Raw genomic sequence first — 15,318 nt, forward strand, 5'->3', positions numbered from 1 at the left:
TGATTCAAGTACAGCATCCCTCCAACCACTTTTAAAAGACACTACTTGGTGTCAGTGTGCTATTAAAATAAAACACAGGAGGGAGAACATACAAGCACATCAACTGGAACAGGTCTGGCACAAATGGAAGTATGCCACCAGACTAAAAATAAAGCTACTTTTACCAATATGTCATTCTTGGGCTAGAAACACGTTATATCTACATTGTTGTGCACCTGTAGCTACTTACTTACTAACAGCAGCAAACATATTGATACCTACCGTCAATGAGTTCTTCCTTTAATTTTGTTAACTCCTTCCTCATTTCATCTAAAATGTCCTATGGTGTCAGAGCATAAATAATAGATTAGTTTTGCAACACAAACAGATTAGTTTTGCCACCTGTAATTTTCTGCTGAGAGAAATCCAAAATTCTTCCAACTTTTCATCAACTTTAACCCTTCTGAAATGCATAACCCAGCCTTTATCTTCCAACTTCATCCATAAAAGGCATCCATAAAACATCCTTACTGCAGGTACAATGAAGAAAAAAAAAAAACCTCAAACCCTTCTGTAGAAGTTCTACAAATTGATTCCTGTGGAACTTATGAGAGAAGGGACATATTCTCCATCCTCCATCATCTCCATCCGATTAACAGTGATGTTAATTGATGATTTGATGACAATGTTTTTACAGGCACAGTGGAGGGTAGTGTCTGTTTCTGCAGAGGAGACTGCCACCTCTTGGTCAAATTTGTAGTCAGCAGGAAACTCATCTAGAAGATTTCATCTGTTTCTTTTTCAGCTTTAGGGTTAGCATGCTCTTCACAACTGAGCATGCAATTACTCTAGTGTACTCTAGACTTGTTGAGTCCTTTATGAGCTCTTGGTGGAAGACACACGCATGGACACACCTTCCCTGCCTGAAGTCATGCCTGGCATAAGAGCATGTACCGAAGAAGTATGTCTTGCAATTTGCCAAGTCTTAGATAAGACTCTTGGGCAAACAGCAAGAAGCCTTGGAGCAGAAGCGTGGCCACCAGTTGCTCAGAAGGGCAATGGCAAGTAAGAGCTTCCCACATGTCCAGGAGAAAGAGTGTGAGATGATTTTGCCTCCAGAGGGAAGAATCTTAACAGAGGCAGCGAGAGGCAGTGTGCTGGAAACTTGGGAGAGCTGTGCTTTATGGGATGCTAGGATCCCCATCCTCTGTGCCTTCAACTTGAAAGAAACAGAGAAGAAAAAAAAGCACTCCAGAAAAAAACCCCAAAAAACAGAAGGGGGAACAACCAGACTGCTATCATCAACAGTGTTTCATGGAAGTTCTAGCAAGAGTACTGTAAATCCTCTTGAGGAGTACTCCTTGAACTAGATTCTAGAACGCCCCATACACACTCCAGAACCACACACTAGGCCAGAACCTGTTCTAGATCCACTCATGAGCCAGAACCCGACCTAGATCCAACAGGTGCCAGAGACCCACTCTAGAACTGATTGCTGAGGCCAATCACTGAGCTGGAACCACTCTAGAACGAACCACAAGTGAACACAACTCTAGAACAAACCACTGAGCTGGAACATGCTCCAGAACCTCCCTCCCCACTTGGGGACCAGCCCATTGATCCAAATGCCACTTAATGAAGATCCTTCACCTCCAACTCCACAATTCATATCCCACTAAAAACCACTGCTGCCCACACCACCACCACGGCCTTACAACCAACCACTCCCCAAACCTGCCAAGTCTGAAACTTACCAAGTCTGAAACCCACCCACTGTACAACCAACCACCGCTCTACAGAATCCTGAATGTAGAGCCCCTAGCAACAGCAAGCACATCAATCTCCTTTTCAAGAAGATCCAACTTCACCAGATCCTTGCTTGGAAAAGAGGCAGATCACATCCATAATACACTGTGTGCTCATAGTCTCTGCCTGAAAAGTAACTAGCACCATCTCAATATGCCCCCCAAGAAAAGGAACTTCTACCAGCTCAGCATGGACAAATGTGGACAAAAAAAAGGCACCAAGATCTCAAATGTGACTCCCCATACCACAAAACTCAGACTGGCACTGAGAAAGCACAGTACTGCTTTTGCCCAAGCATTATTCAACAAGCCACCAAGCAGGCCAGCTACTCCATCCTACCATCTCTCTTCAAGACTGCCACCTACATCAAGTGACACCATGCCGAAATTCTGCTCACCCACGGGAATAAGGCTTCCCTGCTGCACATTGGCCTCACAGTTCACAAAGACCCTAAAGATTACTAGATGCACCATGAAGCACAACAGGGCAAAAATACACAGCATCCTCACACACGGACAACTCCAAACACCTTACGCAAGTCTGCTCAGGTCAGTATCAGCCCAATGCCTCATGCAACAACTGCTCTCAAAAGGACATCTGCGCTGAAAGCACCTACCAGTGGCAGCAAACATGACCATCTTAGGGCCTCCTCAACAATAGGGAACTTCTCAGTAGTCGAAGGAACACAAATGCTTTACACACTTGCTCCGCTGGGGGGTCCTGTTCTTAGGAATGTGGAATGTCTGCTCAGTCTACACATCACTTACAGATGACTCTTAACTGATAGCTCCTGCCTTCACACAAGTCACAGGAGATCCCTTTCCGAGCCTCTCATTGCACAGGTTTGCCTGTTTGGCAAGTGTTCTTGACAGAAGAACTGTCACCTACACGTAACTTACTAAACAATTTCCAAAGCCTCCCATAACATCTTTTCCCCATCTAACAGCAGACGGCTGCCACCTTCTTCCCACAAGACTCTGCTCTTAGCAGGATAGCTCACAGGAGGTGGTATCACTGGATGCTCCTTCACCACCAAACTCATGACCATGGGTGCTCACATCTGATATTAAAACATGGTGATACTTGTTCTGCTAGAACTGCTCTGAGGGCTTGCTGGTTGTTTGTTTGCTTGTTTGGGTAGAGAGAAAAAAAGGAAAGGTTTTCCAAGCAAACCAGTTTCCCAATTCCATCCACAGTATCAACACCATCTTGTGTGTGCTGTCTAATGCAAAAGCGGTGTCCTGGTTTCAGGGAATAAGCATGTGTGAGAAAGTAATGGGGCTGTGTAAGCTGCCATCCTACAGTTACAGCTCCTAAGAATACTGAAACACGTCTGGGGAAAAATAATGACTAATAATTGCTAAATCATTATTTAAGTTTGGAACTAGTTAACAAAACAGTTAAAAACTGATATTGGATGGCTACAAGTCCTTATACCCAAGTTTTCTATTCAAAGCATTATATACGTACCTGCTTCAATCTGTCATAATCTAGACCTTCTGACTGTACTCCATTGGCACTGGGTTGCCCTGTTGGTGTAGATTTTGGTCTGCAGTACAAAAACACATCCATGAATTACTGGTCACTCATTATTACAGGATACATAGGACTTCCCCATCAAACTTGCTAACATTCATCTATTGAAAAACATAGTAAAGAATCAGAATAAAAAAAAAATTGGGAGCAGGAAAATCAGGCAGACCCAAAATACCACGCAGAATAGAAAGCAACAACCAAGAACATTTTCCACACACTGGAAATATTAATTACCGTAAGAATAAGAGTTATTAGTTCAAAACAAGAACTTTTCAAGTAGCAGACAGATCTCGCTGTCAGTGGTTTCTGATTTTTTTCGTAATGCGTGTGAAAAGCTGAACACCTTCAAAAGTCAAATACTTTCCCTTCTCAACTGCTTACTCTATTCAAGGCCCTCTCAAAGAAGCACTCCCACTAAGGACTACATGTTGATGCTGTAACTGTATGAATGCTGTGGAATCGCCCTGGCAGATTTTCAACATTTGACAGGACATGGCTGAGCAACCTTATCTAACTCCCTTCCAACCTAAATTATTCCATCAATTGCTTTCTAAAGCTACTGAAAGCAAATACCGTAACAACAGCAAGTTATAAGATACTACTTGAGAGGAAGTTCTAGTGTTCTGGACTACATCATGTTCAATGTTTGCTTACGTAGTACTCTCCAAGACATTGTAAACTTGCTTAACAAGACCATCTTGCATTTTTAACAGACATTCCAGAAGAAGCGGGTTTTACTGCCTTCTCATTTCTCTTTTCTGATCCCCTCTGTTTATACAAGGTGTAACTCAGACTCATGTACTTACTACGCTTCCACAGGGCCTTGCATACCTACAGCTATGAGCAGAGACAGAACCTAGATGCTAACAGCAGGAATACAGAATCGGTTCTCCAAAGCGGGGTTGGATGGGCGGATGGGTGGTGTGGGACAAAGAGGGAGGAACGTTCTGCTGTTCTTAATTACTTTTTACATCTTGGCTAATGTTCTCACCCCATTACTCTATAAAATGTTAAGCCAAAAAGAAGCTGTTGATAAAATTGCTGACAGATCATGTCAAGAGGTTTCCCCAATGTTTAGAATTACCACAGTATGCTAACACAAAGAAAGGGCAGGGTATTATTAGTAGACTAAATTGGGTCCTATGTCATTGTCCTTGTATGTGATGCCACTGAACGAAAAAGCCTGGCTTAAACTCAGTGATTCACTTCAAAATTCTTACACAGGACGAATTCATTAAACACTGTATTTTTCTGGATTTGTTACCTGAGAGTGCAGCCTTATTTATTACGATGGAAGGTGGCCAGGAACAAAAAAAGACTAACCAGCAGGAAAGGGACAGTTCTGTGCTTTATCTTCTCTCAAACACACAGTATAAAACTATCTTTTTTCAGAATAAAGCCGAATGTGTGAGGACACAAGCAGTATATCCATGGCTTTAGTTTTTCCATTTATTTATGAATTTTTAATTTAGCTAACAAAAAAAAAAGCTGTGTTCACACTCAGAAGAGAATGAACCTGTAGATATAGATGTATATTTCTTTGTTTGTTTTTACAAAATCACTACCTTCAGCTTGCACACATCTTCCCTTACAAGACAACAGTTCATCCATGAAGAAATTGTCTGATTACACTGTCTTGGTTCAGTACAAGCTGAATGAGACTCATACTGGATTGCCTTGATGACTTTTATAACCTGACAGGACTATTTTCTTATTTGCTAACTGAAGGAAAACACTCAAAATGCAACTCCCTGCAGAAAAGGGCATGCACACCAAAATGCTGTATTGATACTACAGAAACCTTCTCATGTTTGTGCTCTCTAGCAGATACTTTTTACCTGTTGTAGGTTCCCAGTGTGAAAAACGTTAAAAAATAACATGGGACACAAGAGTCGCCTATTTTTCCTCCCCCTAACCTGTAATAGGGCATGCTTGTGTCATTGAAGAATTAAAAAAAAAAAAAAAGAAAAAAAAAAAATCATTAAAAGCTTCATTCACATTCATAGGTACTGAGTAAATGTCCTGTGGCCAGAATTAAAAATGGTAGACCTGAGGCTATTCATCTTTTCAAAAGGCAGTAACTCCAGTGCAGGTAGGTGGTACAAACCTCTCAACAATTTTTTTTAACACTTCATGATTATTTCTGTGCACTGACAAGTTAGTTATGTCAAGCCTAGCAGCACCCATTTAGGAAAAGACTGCCAGCAGTTAACCACACAAAACAGTCAACAGAAGGGATTGTATTAATTGTGGCTTTGCTGCTGGACTTTGCATCAAAGCAGAGAGGTGCAGGAACATCTGCGTTGTTATAACAGCTCAGTTCTTCACTTGGGATCACAATACTCAATTGCTACAGCTGTTTAAACGTAGAGTTCCAAGAGAGAAATTGCTAACATGATTATTACTTGAAACACACCGAAATGAAATACACGATCCACTGAGTAAGACAGAAGATGAAATATTCAATAACTTGACAGTGGAAGAAGCTGGAAAATAGAATTCACCTTGCAACCACGAGAAAATCTACAGTGTGTGCTAATGCTATGAAGACAAACCACAGTTTAGGATCTTTTACAAAACTCTTTAGATATCAACAGTGCTCAGTTCATTATGAAAGAATTCCTTGCTCAAAAACATTCATCAAGATGAGATCTTTGGCAATTGCTGCTTCATCACGTATCTGGTATTTAAAGTGTTACTTGCAGCTTACACCTCAAACTGAACACTGACTTACTCCAAGCAGAATAGCACGAGTTTTTCAGATTCTCCATATATAGTATCTGATCATTTCTGTTGACTATCGCTTTGTTCCCATACACTATGACATTACAGCATTTACTCAACATGACTGAAAAATGAATCAGTGTCCTCTCAAATGCAGTTTCTGGCAATTGATAACAGGCACCTACTACCTGCATTAACAAAAGAACCCAAACAAGAACATATTTTAATATTTTAATGAGATGACTTTAAAGAAGAGCTCTCCATTGACAGCTTCATGTTTCTTTTGCTTCAAAACTTTAGAATTAAAAGCCAGCTCTACCAATCACACGCTACATATTCCTGCTATCTGTCAAAAATCTCAGCAGGAAACCCTCTTTATGAACTCTACCACTCAGTCTTAAGAATGTATTCCATTTTTGCTCTCTGAAAAGCAAGACATTCTTCATTCAAATACGAAAGACTGTAATTTGTAAACTAGATAATTTCTAATCTCGGGCAAATCTAGCTGTCTTCCCCCCAAAATTATCGTATTTTTCCTTCTCAACTTGCTCAGAAGATAGATTAATGGTGAATGCAGTAGCCATCAAGAAAAATATTAACTATTGAAATTTAGTGACTAAAACATCCCAACCATCGGAACCTAAGATGGCTAAAGAGCTCTCCCGTGTGGTTTTTCATAGCATTGCCTAACAGGACAGTGAGGCAACCTCGACAGGTCCTAACACACCTTAAATCAAGCATGCAAGATAAAGATTTTATTCATGCCAACATGCAGAATACACCACCCAAGATAAGTAGCTAAAAGGGGAACTTTTCATACAAAAGATTAAGTAGTCACCACAATGAGTGCCTTCATGAAAAACAAAGCTGGAATTTGACTCGGTAATTCTGAGGGGCTCTGTAACACATTTACCTGCAGAAAGCTCTTAAAACCTGAAGGTTTTCGATGTCAGTATTTTATGACTACCACTACAGAGAGTGAAACTGAGTTCTAAAGCTTAAAATACACATGGTGTTAATTCTAATTTGTGACTATATTCCCAACAGAAACATTAATTTATGTTTAACAAGTCCTTTTTAATTTTTTTTTTTCCTTTCCAACATTTAAGTTAGGGAAAATCTATCTGTTGTGTTTACTTAATTTGTGAAAAGCAGATGTGAACATTCGCCTGGAAAATTAATTGCTATTTCTGTGTACCTAAACTTACATGTTTGAAAACCTGCTTCTCAAAACACTGCAAATGGTTCACTAAATCTTGGCGTATCCTACAGGAATTTGTACCTTTGCAGGTGGTGTCTGCCAGAAAACCAGTATTTAATATGAATTCATAGCTGGTTCTTAAGCCGTCTCAATTTGTCTTTGGCACCATCTGCTTTTAACCAGTCCAAAAATGGGCTCAACTGGACAAACAAAATGTGAAGAGGAATTTGGTCATGCCTGTGGTGATTACCAATCCATGTAGAAAAAGTCCAACCCTGAACTGGTCAAAATGGTTATTACAAAGTCTCAAATCCCAACAGGATGATACCTGTTTAATGAATCATAGAACCTGTTTTCAGAAGCAAGCAGATTTTTCCACGGAGATTCCCGTCTATGAAGGGGAGAAACACTACCTTAACAAGCTATAATAGGTCTTAATTATGTTCAGTTTTAGCACCTTAAATACCATGGAGTTTAACTATTTATGTTCCACGAGTTCTATTTGCATGTTTCAGGAAATACTAAAAGCACATAGCTTAAGTCTTTTCAAAGTCTGCTACAAAAAAAGGCCTGATTTTAAGCAGGACACGAGTTATTTTAAAATGCTTAGAACATTCATTCTGAATAACTCCTTCATTGTCTACCTGTTTGGAAGCTCTGAAGAGAAAGTTTTGCTTACTTGCCAGTTTCTTAGGCATGCTCTGTTTAATCCCTTGTAAATGACTCATATCCTCTCTGTAGAGGTCAGAAGCACATTCTTGAGGCTTACCAGGTGAAAGATGTCCCCTTTTGGCAAACACAGTATTAGTGTTTCAAACATCAGCACCCTTTGACTAACTCAAAGAAAGTTACTTTAACAAGCTGCTTGCTGAGATAGACTTGGCAGCTGTAGAGAGTTAAGGAAAATGCAAGGATATTCAAGAGAGACTTCTACTAATACCTTTTCTCTCTCAGGCCATGAAACATGCCTCATCCTGGCAGGGCAAATTGTCAACATTGACTAGAAAACTGTACTAGCAGTCTCAAAATATATGCTATAGCACCTTCCAGCAGGTTATGACAGCACTGGAAAATAATACTATCATCCAATCAACACAGAATTCTTATTTTGGAAGTACTTTTAGAGTATACACCCAGTAAGGCTCTCATCAAGCTGAATTCTATCAACACTTTCCACTGGATGACTGAAGACAAAAGAGTGATGGAGAGATTTTCTTAATATCTCTCAAGAGAAGTCTCAAAACATCTGTACTCCTCTAGGTCAGAAAACCTTCTTAAACAGCCCTCAGTAACCTCTGAATTTCACCAGTTGGAACAAGATCAATGAAATAGGCTGCATAAAACAGTTTACAAGAAGCTAAGGCTGTAGGGACAGGCAGAATGAAGACCTAAGACATCCCAGACTCTCCAAAGGAGTCTGATATAGAAAGTTGACCTATTTATTAATCCCTTCACTTTCCTTTCTTCAATTGCTTATCCATAGGGTGTCTATAGCCAAAGGGCCAGGTCAGCAACTGTCTTAATACGAAATGTAAAATGCTCGTTAGGGTTCCTTACACAAGCTACTTCTGTGATAAGTTCCCCCTCAGTGGAATGTATTGATACCTCGATCCGCTTGAAAACAAGAGACCTTGGTTAAAGCAGGCAAGACCCACTGAGAGGTGAGGGGGAAGAAGGTAGGGGGAAGTCAAAGCTAAAGGTAAAGCAATATTTTGTTACACTGACAGTATAGCAGCGAGGATGTCACCACCAATGTCACCTGCTTTTTGACAAAAAACTAAGCAAGCAACCAGAATCAAAGCTTCAGACATTTTAAGCTCCTGGACTTAGTTACTTCTGAAAGACAGACAAGGATACAGTGATATAGGCTGAGAGCGTTTAGTGCTGTGTTTTAGAACTGAAGGCCTCGGTGGCAACCTCCAGCACAAGTAATGCCACTTACAGAATAATTGATTTTTCTTCTCTAATCACCAAATCTTGCATAGCTGTTTCCAACAGGCCACAATTTTAAGAAGAATTCAAGTAATTTCAAACACAGCATTCTCAAGTTTAACAAATTCTTTTGTTTTCTCTCAAGAAATTCAGGTAACTGTGTCAGATTATCACATGTCAGAACCCTTTAACCTCTGTATGCAGAATATACAGGAATTCTAAAATGAACCGTAAGCCTTCTGCTTCATGTAAATGGCAATTAAATATACCTTTAAAAAAAATTGCAGCCATTTCACTCTCCTGCATTACTGAAATGCCTACCTAAACACCCACTGCCTACCAAAGTGCCAGCTGACAAGTTACCAAAGATTGGTTAATGAACTGAAGGACTTCTGTACTTCTTTAGGATTGACTTCCTTGGAGTGGTATGAGACAGCTACTGAAAACTGTCACAGAATCAAATCTCACCAAGATGGCTTAAATCTCTAGATAATCATTCTATGACTAGCACAGAAATAGAAAGGAGAAAACTTATTCAAAAGCTTTACTACTGAATATATGAATCACAGCACTGAATTTTGTTTTCCCTGGCAGGAAATTTCAGACTTAAAAATTTAAAGAAATAGAAGTAATATTGCTGTAGGCAAACATACACCTTAATAACTAAAGTTATACACCAGCAATTATAAGGTAATCTTTTTGGGTTTTACTTTTGACTTTAGTGTAAAAAATTTCACTCACTAGCATTCTGCGAAAGCAACTCTTTATTCTTAAGTTTCACAGCAGTAATTTTAAACCCATACATTTTACTTTTAATAGTACTAAGGTGGTTTTTGCTATTTTAATCCAGTAGCTTTAGCACCGTGAACAACAGCAGCAAACATCAGGAAAAGATAGCTGGTACAAAAAGGAGTACCTGGAGATAACAGGTGACTTGCTTCCATTCACTGTATTTGTTCTTTCCCAAGGCTTTCTTGTTAGTTCTGGAAAACATAATGAGTAGATAAAAAACTTGTCTTTTTCTATTTATTGTGTAATTTACGTGTAACTTCAAGTACCTGGCAACTTAAGTCAGCCTTTTTTGGGGTTTTGTGTTCTTTTACTATATTGCATTAGTTCTTTCACACTGAGGTACCTTCCTGTTGTATTAATCTTATTTTTAGTCATACAACCATTTATGTTGTGATAGTATCTTAAAGTCTCACTTTTGTTTTAGACATTGTAAATGCCATTTGATTCTTAATCCAACTGGGAAAAGGTCTGCCTATACTTTATGTATTTTATTGCTTCAGTTGTGAAACAAGGCATTTTGGAACTGTAACCCTGGAACTGTAACCAAATAGTCAGTTTCAAATACTGGGGGAAGATGTTTTTAAGCTAAAGCAAGTTTTCCTGACCCATTAATGAGTGATATAAAAATAACTCAGTGTCAATTTCAATGAACTGATAGCAAGGATAATACAAGCTCACACAACTAGAATACCTTTCAGCATCAAGGTATTTATTTTCCACCAAAGTCTTGACCCTAAAAAGATACTTGTAAGGTTGCAATATATCACTTCTTCCTTTCAACATAATACAAACTCAAAACTAAAGGTATATTGCCCTTGGATCCAGAAGAGATTGTAGTTTACTTAGCACCTGTGATACTAGACAAAGTTTTACTGCACATCTTTTTTCCCCATCTGGGCAGCTTATACTCTATGGGAAAGCACTCTATTATACACTGCCGAAGAGGACATCTGGGCCAAGTCTAAAGACATGAGTAATTTGTAGTCAAGTTTTAAAAGCCCAACCTATGTTTATACATGCTCATGCTTCACTTTCCATTCTGGAACCTGCTTTTAGTTCTGCTTAGAATCCTCTCCAATAAACTTTGCCTTGCTAACCTGACTTTATTACAGCAATCTGAAGTCACATGTGAAAAATAGCTTTATTGTGCAGGTTGGTTTGTCAACAGCAGACAGACAGAAAACACAGCTGAAACAGGGCAAGTTAAGAAGTGTTTATTTTGTGTTCTTGTATGGTGAATGAGATTTTTTTTTTCCTCCTTCAGTGGTCTCACCTAAGCCCTTCCTCAGGACATACCTATCACCACAAATGCTTCATTCCTTATGGATCAGGTTTTCATTCTTTACAATCTGTGCAAGTCTTTCTGTAATGTGAATTGTTATTACTTACTTGCTATTGTTACTTACTGAGGACTTTAACGTACCACTGATCTTATCACTCTCTATTTCAGATTTTGGGTTTATTTATTTGTTTTGTTCCCTTTCTTTTGTATTGCTCAGTTCTGCTAAGCTGAGAGGCAGAAATGCTCTTTCAGAGTCTTATATTGACCAGGAAGTTCTTTGGGATGCAGCTAGATACTGAGAAGAATATCTGAATTGCAGAAGTCTGCGAGCATAGCCCATGACCCAGCCAACTACCGGTTGCCAGTGCTAGTAATAAGTCTTAAACTTAATTTGATATACCAGGCTCAGGACTTGTCCTTCCACAGGAGTTATTTAGCAGGATTTTAGCTGTACCTGCAAAATTATTTGAGAAACTTTTGCTATGGCTGCAGCTTGCTCAAGGACTCATGATTATCCTTATCTAGCTAAAAGAGCAAATATTATCCAAGTGTCATACATCTGTTGCCTATCCCATGGTTTTGAGCTTGGTTTGTTTATATTATTACCTAACATGTTTTAACTTAGGTTTTTCTTAGCTTTAGGGGACTGTATTTCTTCCCCTGAAAGTCATATACCATATACAGAGGACTAGTATGTCTGAGTAATTACGGTGTAACTCTCCCTGCAAGCAACAGCCCCTTAAAGAGAGTAGAAATGTAAAAATAAACAGAAGGAGACCCAAGCTCAGGATAGAAGAAACATCCCTCCTTTCAACATCATACTCCTCCTGACAAAAAATGTGGAACTCCAATAGTTCACCACAACAGCACACAGGAAGGGTAAGCGCAACACTAAAGAAAGAGGTAAATGCTAGCAAGTCTGTGTTTAACAATTTCAGTTATATTATTAGTGGTAATTAGACATAATTACATAAATTTTTGACCTGGCCTCTTCTCAGTATGCCACGCATTCCTCTTAAACATTTTAAAGACATGTTCCAATGACGAGGCATAGCATTACCACAGCATTTTACATCATCAAGAAATGAAGTGAAACCTCTCCATTGGAAGGAAATAGTCAAACCTCTGGATGCATTTGACATTTTAGAAGAGTTTGATGAGGCTTCTTATCATGACAACCAATTAAAGGCACCACTTCCACTGTTTTTGATGTCCCTCTTTTGGGCCTATACTATAAGAAGCCTTCCAAAAGCTGTCATTTCCCCATAGCTAATATTGTCTCTCTGTTAAACAGAATGGAGCAAATGCCTAAGCTAAGGAAAACAAAAAAAAAGAGGATGAAAAATTTGAGTTGTGTTAAGTAATTTCTTGCCTTGCAGTCTAATTTCTTTAGACTACTGGCTGTATCTCAATACTGACAGCTTTCCAGTTATTTCCATCAGGACACACTTAGCTCCTTTTTATCTCACAGCCGGTGGCTTCCTGGGTTTTGTTCATGCTATAGCAGTGGTTTTCAATATTAAGGCCTGCATACCACCAAGTGGCTGAATCCTCTAATGAAGAAGTATACACATGGACAAGCAATCAACAGAGAAAGCTAGAACATACTGAAGACTGGTATATTCATTACTCAGTCATTCTCCTTCTGCCTTCTGCTTTCAGTATCTTTTGGGATGACAAACTGTAGATTGTATTGCACATTCTCCATTTGTATGCATGTAGGGTGAGGTGGCCAGGGTACCTTCTTGCATCCTTAAAGGATAGGAAAAGAAAGTCTTGAGTGTCACTCGGGTCCTTGTAACACAAACATTTACAGTATGAATACACGTGCATGCTGTCAATACATCTTGGCCAACTACAGAGTTCGTGATACATGAGCTTTCCTTACTGACTGCAACAGAAGCACTGGCTACACAGTTCCTAACCCTGTCACAGGCATACCTCAGCAGAGGAATCATGGTTATATTGATTATACAATTGTAATAATATTTATATTTATAATAATAATTAGTAGTAGTAGTAGTATTAAATTATGTATGTTGATTTAGAATGGACGCTTGAGCGTGAGGGAATCTTTACTAAAGTACCTGGAAGTGGCAACTCTTTCCATCTGACTCTGATAGCCTTGTACGTCTGCCTTGATGGAAACAATCTACTGTCCCAACTTGTGTCCTGCAAGGACTGAAAGACAGTTGCTTTCACATTCACTACCAATTGCTTTCTGTGCATCAGCCCCATAGGTTTGACACAGGAGGCCTCTGTATCAAGCACAGTGTTCCAGTGGATGTTCTTTCTATCTGCTGCCTTCTGAAACACTTCTGAACCAGGACCCTTTCTACACCAAAATGCCAGGCTGTAACCATGGGAGAAGAGGCAGGCTCCAAAATTCAGTCCAGCTGACTGAGATTCATTGCTAGGTTTTAGCATTATATAGTCACAGAGTTCACAAACCTGTGCTACTTACCAGGTGTGCTTGTTGAAGAAACCTTAGAAGTTGAAGACTCTGATTCTTCCTGATTAAAAGGGAGAAGAGAGGGAGAAGGGGGGGGAAGAGGAAGAGAGAAAAACACACCTTTGACTCTTGTGAATCTAACAGATTAGTCTCAACTCAAATATTTATTTCATTTTTCATATAGTTTTAAACTATTCTGCTCAATTGTACGTAGAAAACGTGCAAGCAATATACACATCACAAAATAGCGGTTAAGTGCATATATATGGTACAGTATAAATAATCTCTCATGTACACTGTTAGAATCTTCCTCATTATCTAGTATTGATTAACATGAAGTAGATGGAATTCCTCAACTCACAGTTTTATCTTCTTTCTGCTCTGGTTCTGTTGATCCCTTTTCAGCAATTCTTCTCCTATAAACAGAAACAAAAGTTACCAAGATCATCATGGCTTTAAGATAGAAGAATTTTGTTTAGTGTAATTAAAGACATATACAGTTTGATAGTTAGATAATTGAAAATTAGTTAAAAAAAAAATACTTTCAAAGTCAAAGCTCTCCTGCCAAAGCAACTGTGCAATTCTTTCTCCTCTTGAAGTCTGTATCTCCTCCCCTACTGCTGCACAAAGACTTACAAAGAAGAGAAGTACTCAATTATACTCAAGTAAAAATGGGTATTCACAAAACGTTGTCAGCTTCACAAAGCAACCACATGACTAAACCGATGTTTATCTGATCCTTAGCCAGCTGCAAACAGGCACCCAAAATCCTACTTCCACGATGTCTAAGAGCTAGGGCACCGCAACAGCTCCTCACCTTCTGGCCAGCAGGGCACTCATTTCTTCCATCAACCCACTGCCTCCCAAGGGAAGCGGTCCATTTCCACGGCCACTGTCTGTTTTAGATGAAGCAGAGCTGCCTCCTCCTCCTCCTCCTCCACTTGAACTGGAGGAGTCTTCACCCTTCATAATACACAAAATAACAACAGATGTGCAAATAAAATGATAGCCGACAATGAAAGAAGCAAAGTTCACAGTCGAGAAAGAAACAACTGTATAAAGAATATGATGGGCTGGTTAATGCTTTTTTAATAATGAATTAAGCCTACTCCAAAAGTCTTGATACTGCTATTAATCTTGAAGAAAAATTACAACCAGTTCAGGAAGACAGGATTTAGAGACAGGAATTGGAAAAAGAAACAAAAGAGAGTTGCATTTACCCGTGAGACTTTCCTAAGTTTGGCTCCAGCAAGGGCAGCTGCCAGTCCAGTTAAAGGGCGATTTTCTTCGGAAATGAATCCCACTGAAAATCCAGAGGCAGGGAGTGGGGGGGCAGGAGGTGGAAGGGGAACAGGAGGAACTTGGCTAGGGAGGGGAGGAGGCGGTGGTGGCGGCGGCGGAGGCCCTGAAGGTGGAAGTGGAGGTGGTGGTGGTGGGCCAGGAGGAGGTGGGGCTGCTACTGAAGACTGAGCTGGGCCAGGGGGCAGGGGGGGTGGGGGAGGAGGTGCAGGTGGTCCTTGGACAACACCTAGTATCAAAGAGAAAACAAACAGACTATATTAAGGATTTAGAAAAGAAAGATCTTACGTCCACTGAAATACTGGTTCTTTTGCT

The 15,318-nt window shown here is 39.7% G+C and overlaps 1 protein-coding gene across 1 annotated transcript in view; it reads right to left on the minus strand.

Moving 5' to 3' along the window:
- The window catches only part of ENAH (ENAH actin regulator), a gene marked incomplete at both ends in the record, with an annotated part of 32,444 nt that overhangs the window by 901 nt on the left and 16,225 nt on the right, over window positions 1-15,318 (minus strand). Inside the window, 7 exons of the mRNA XM_081998639.1 lie at window positions 262-319; window positions 3,256-3,334; window positions 10,095-10,161; window positions 13,717-13,765; window positions 14,066-14,120; window positions 14,522-14,667; window positions 14,925-15,232. Coding sequence (XP_081854765.1) covers window positions 262-319; window positions 3,256-3,334; window positions 10,095-10,161; window positions 13,717-13,765; window positions 14,066-14,120; window positions 14,522-14,667; window positions 14,925-15,232 — 762 coding nt within the window. The remainder of the gene's footprint in view (window positions 1-261; window positions 320-3,255; window positions 3,335-10,094; window positions 10,162-13,716; window positions 13,766-14,065; window positions 14,121-14,521; window positions 14,668-14,924; window positions 15,233-15,318) is intronic.

The sequence above is a fragment of the Phaethon aethereus genome (genome assembly GCF_964289735.1).
Source record: "Phaethon aethereus genome assembly, chromosome: 3".
Classification (NCBI taxonomy): Eukaryota; Metazoa; Chordata; class Aves; order Phaethontiformes; family Phaethontidae; genus Phaethon; species Phaethon aethereus.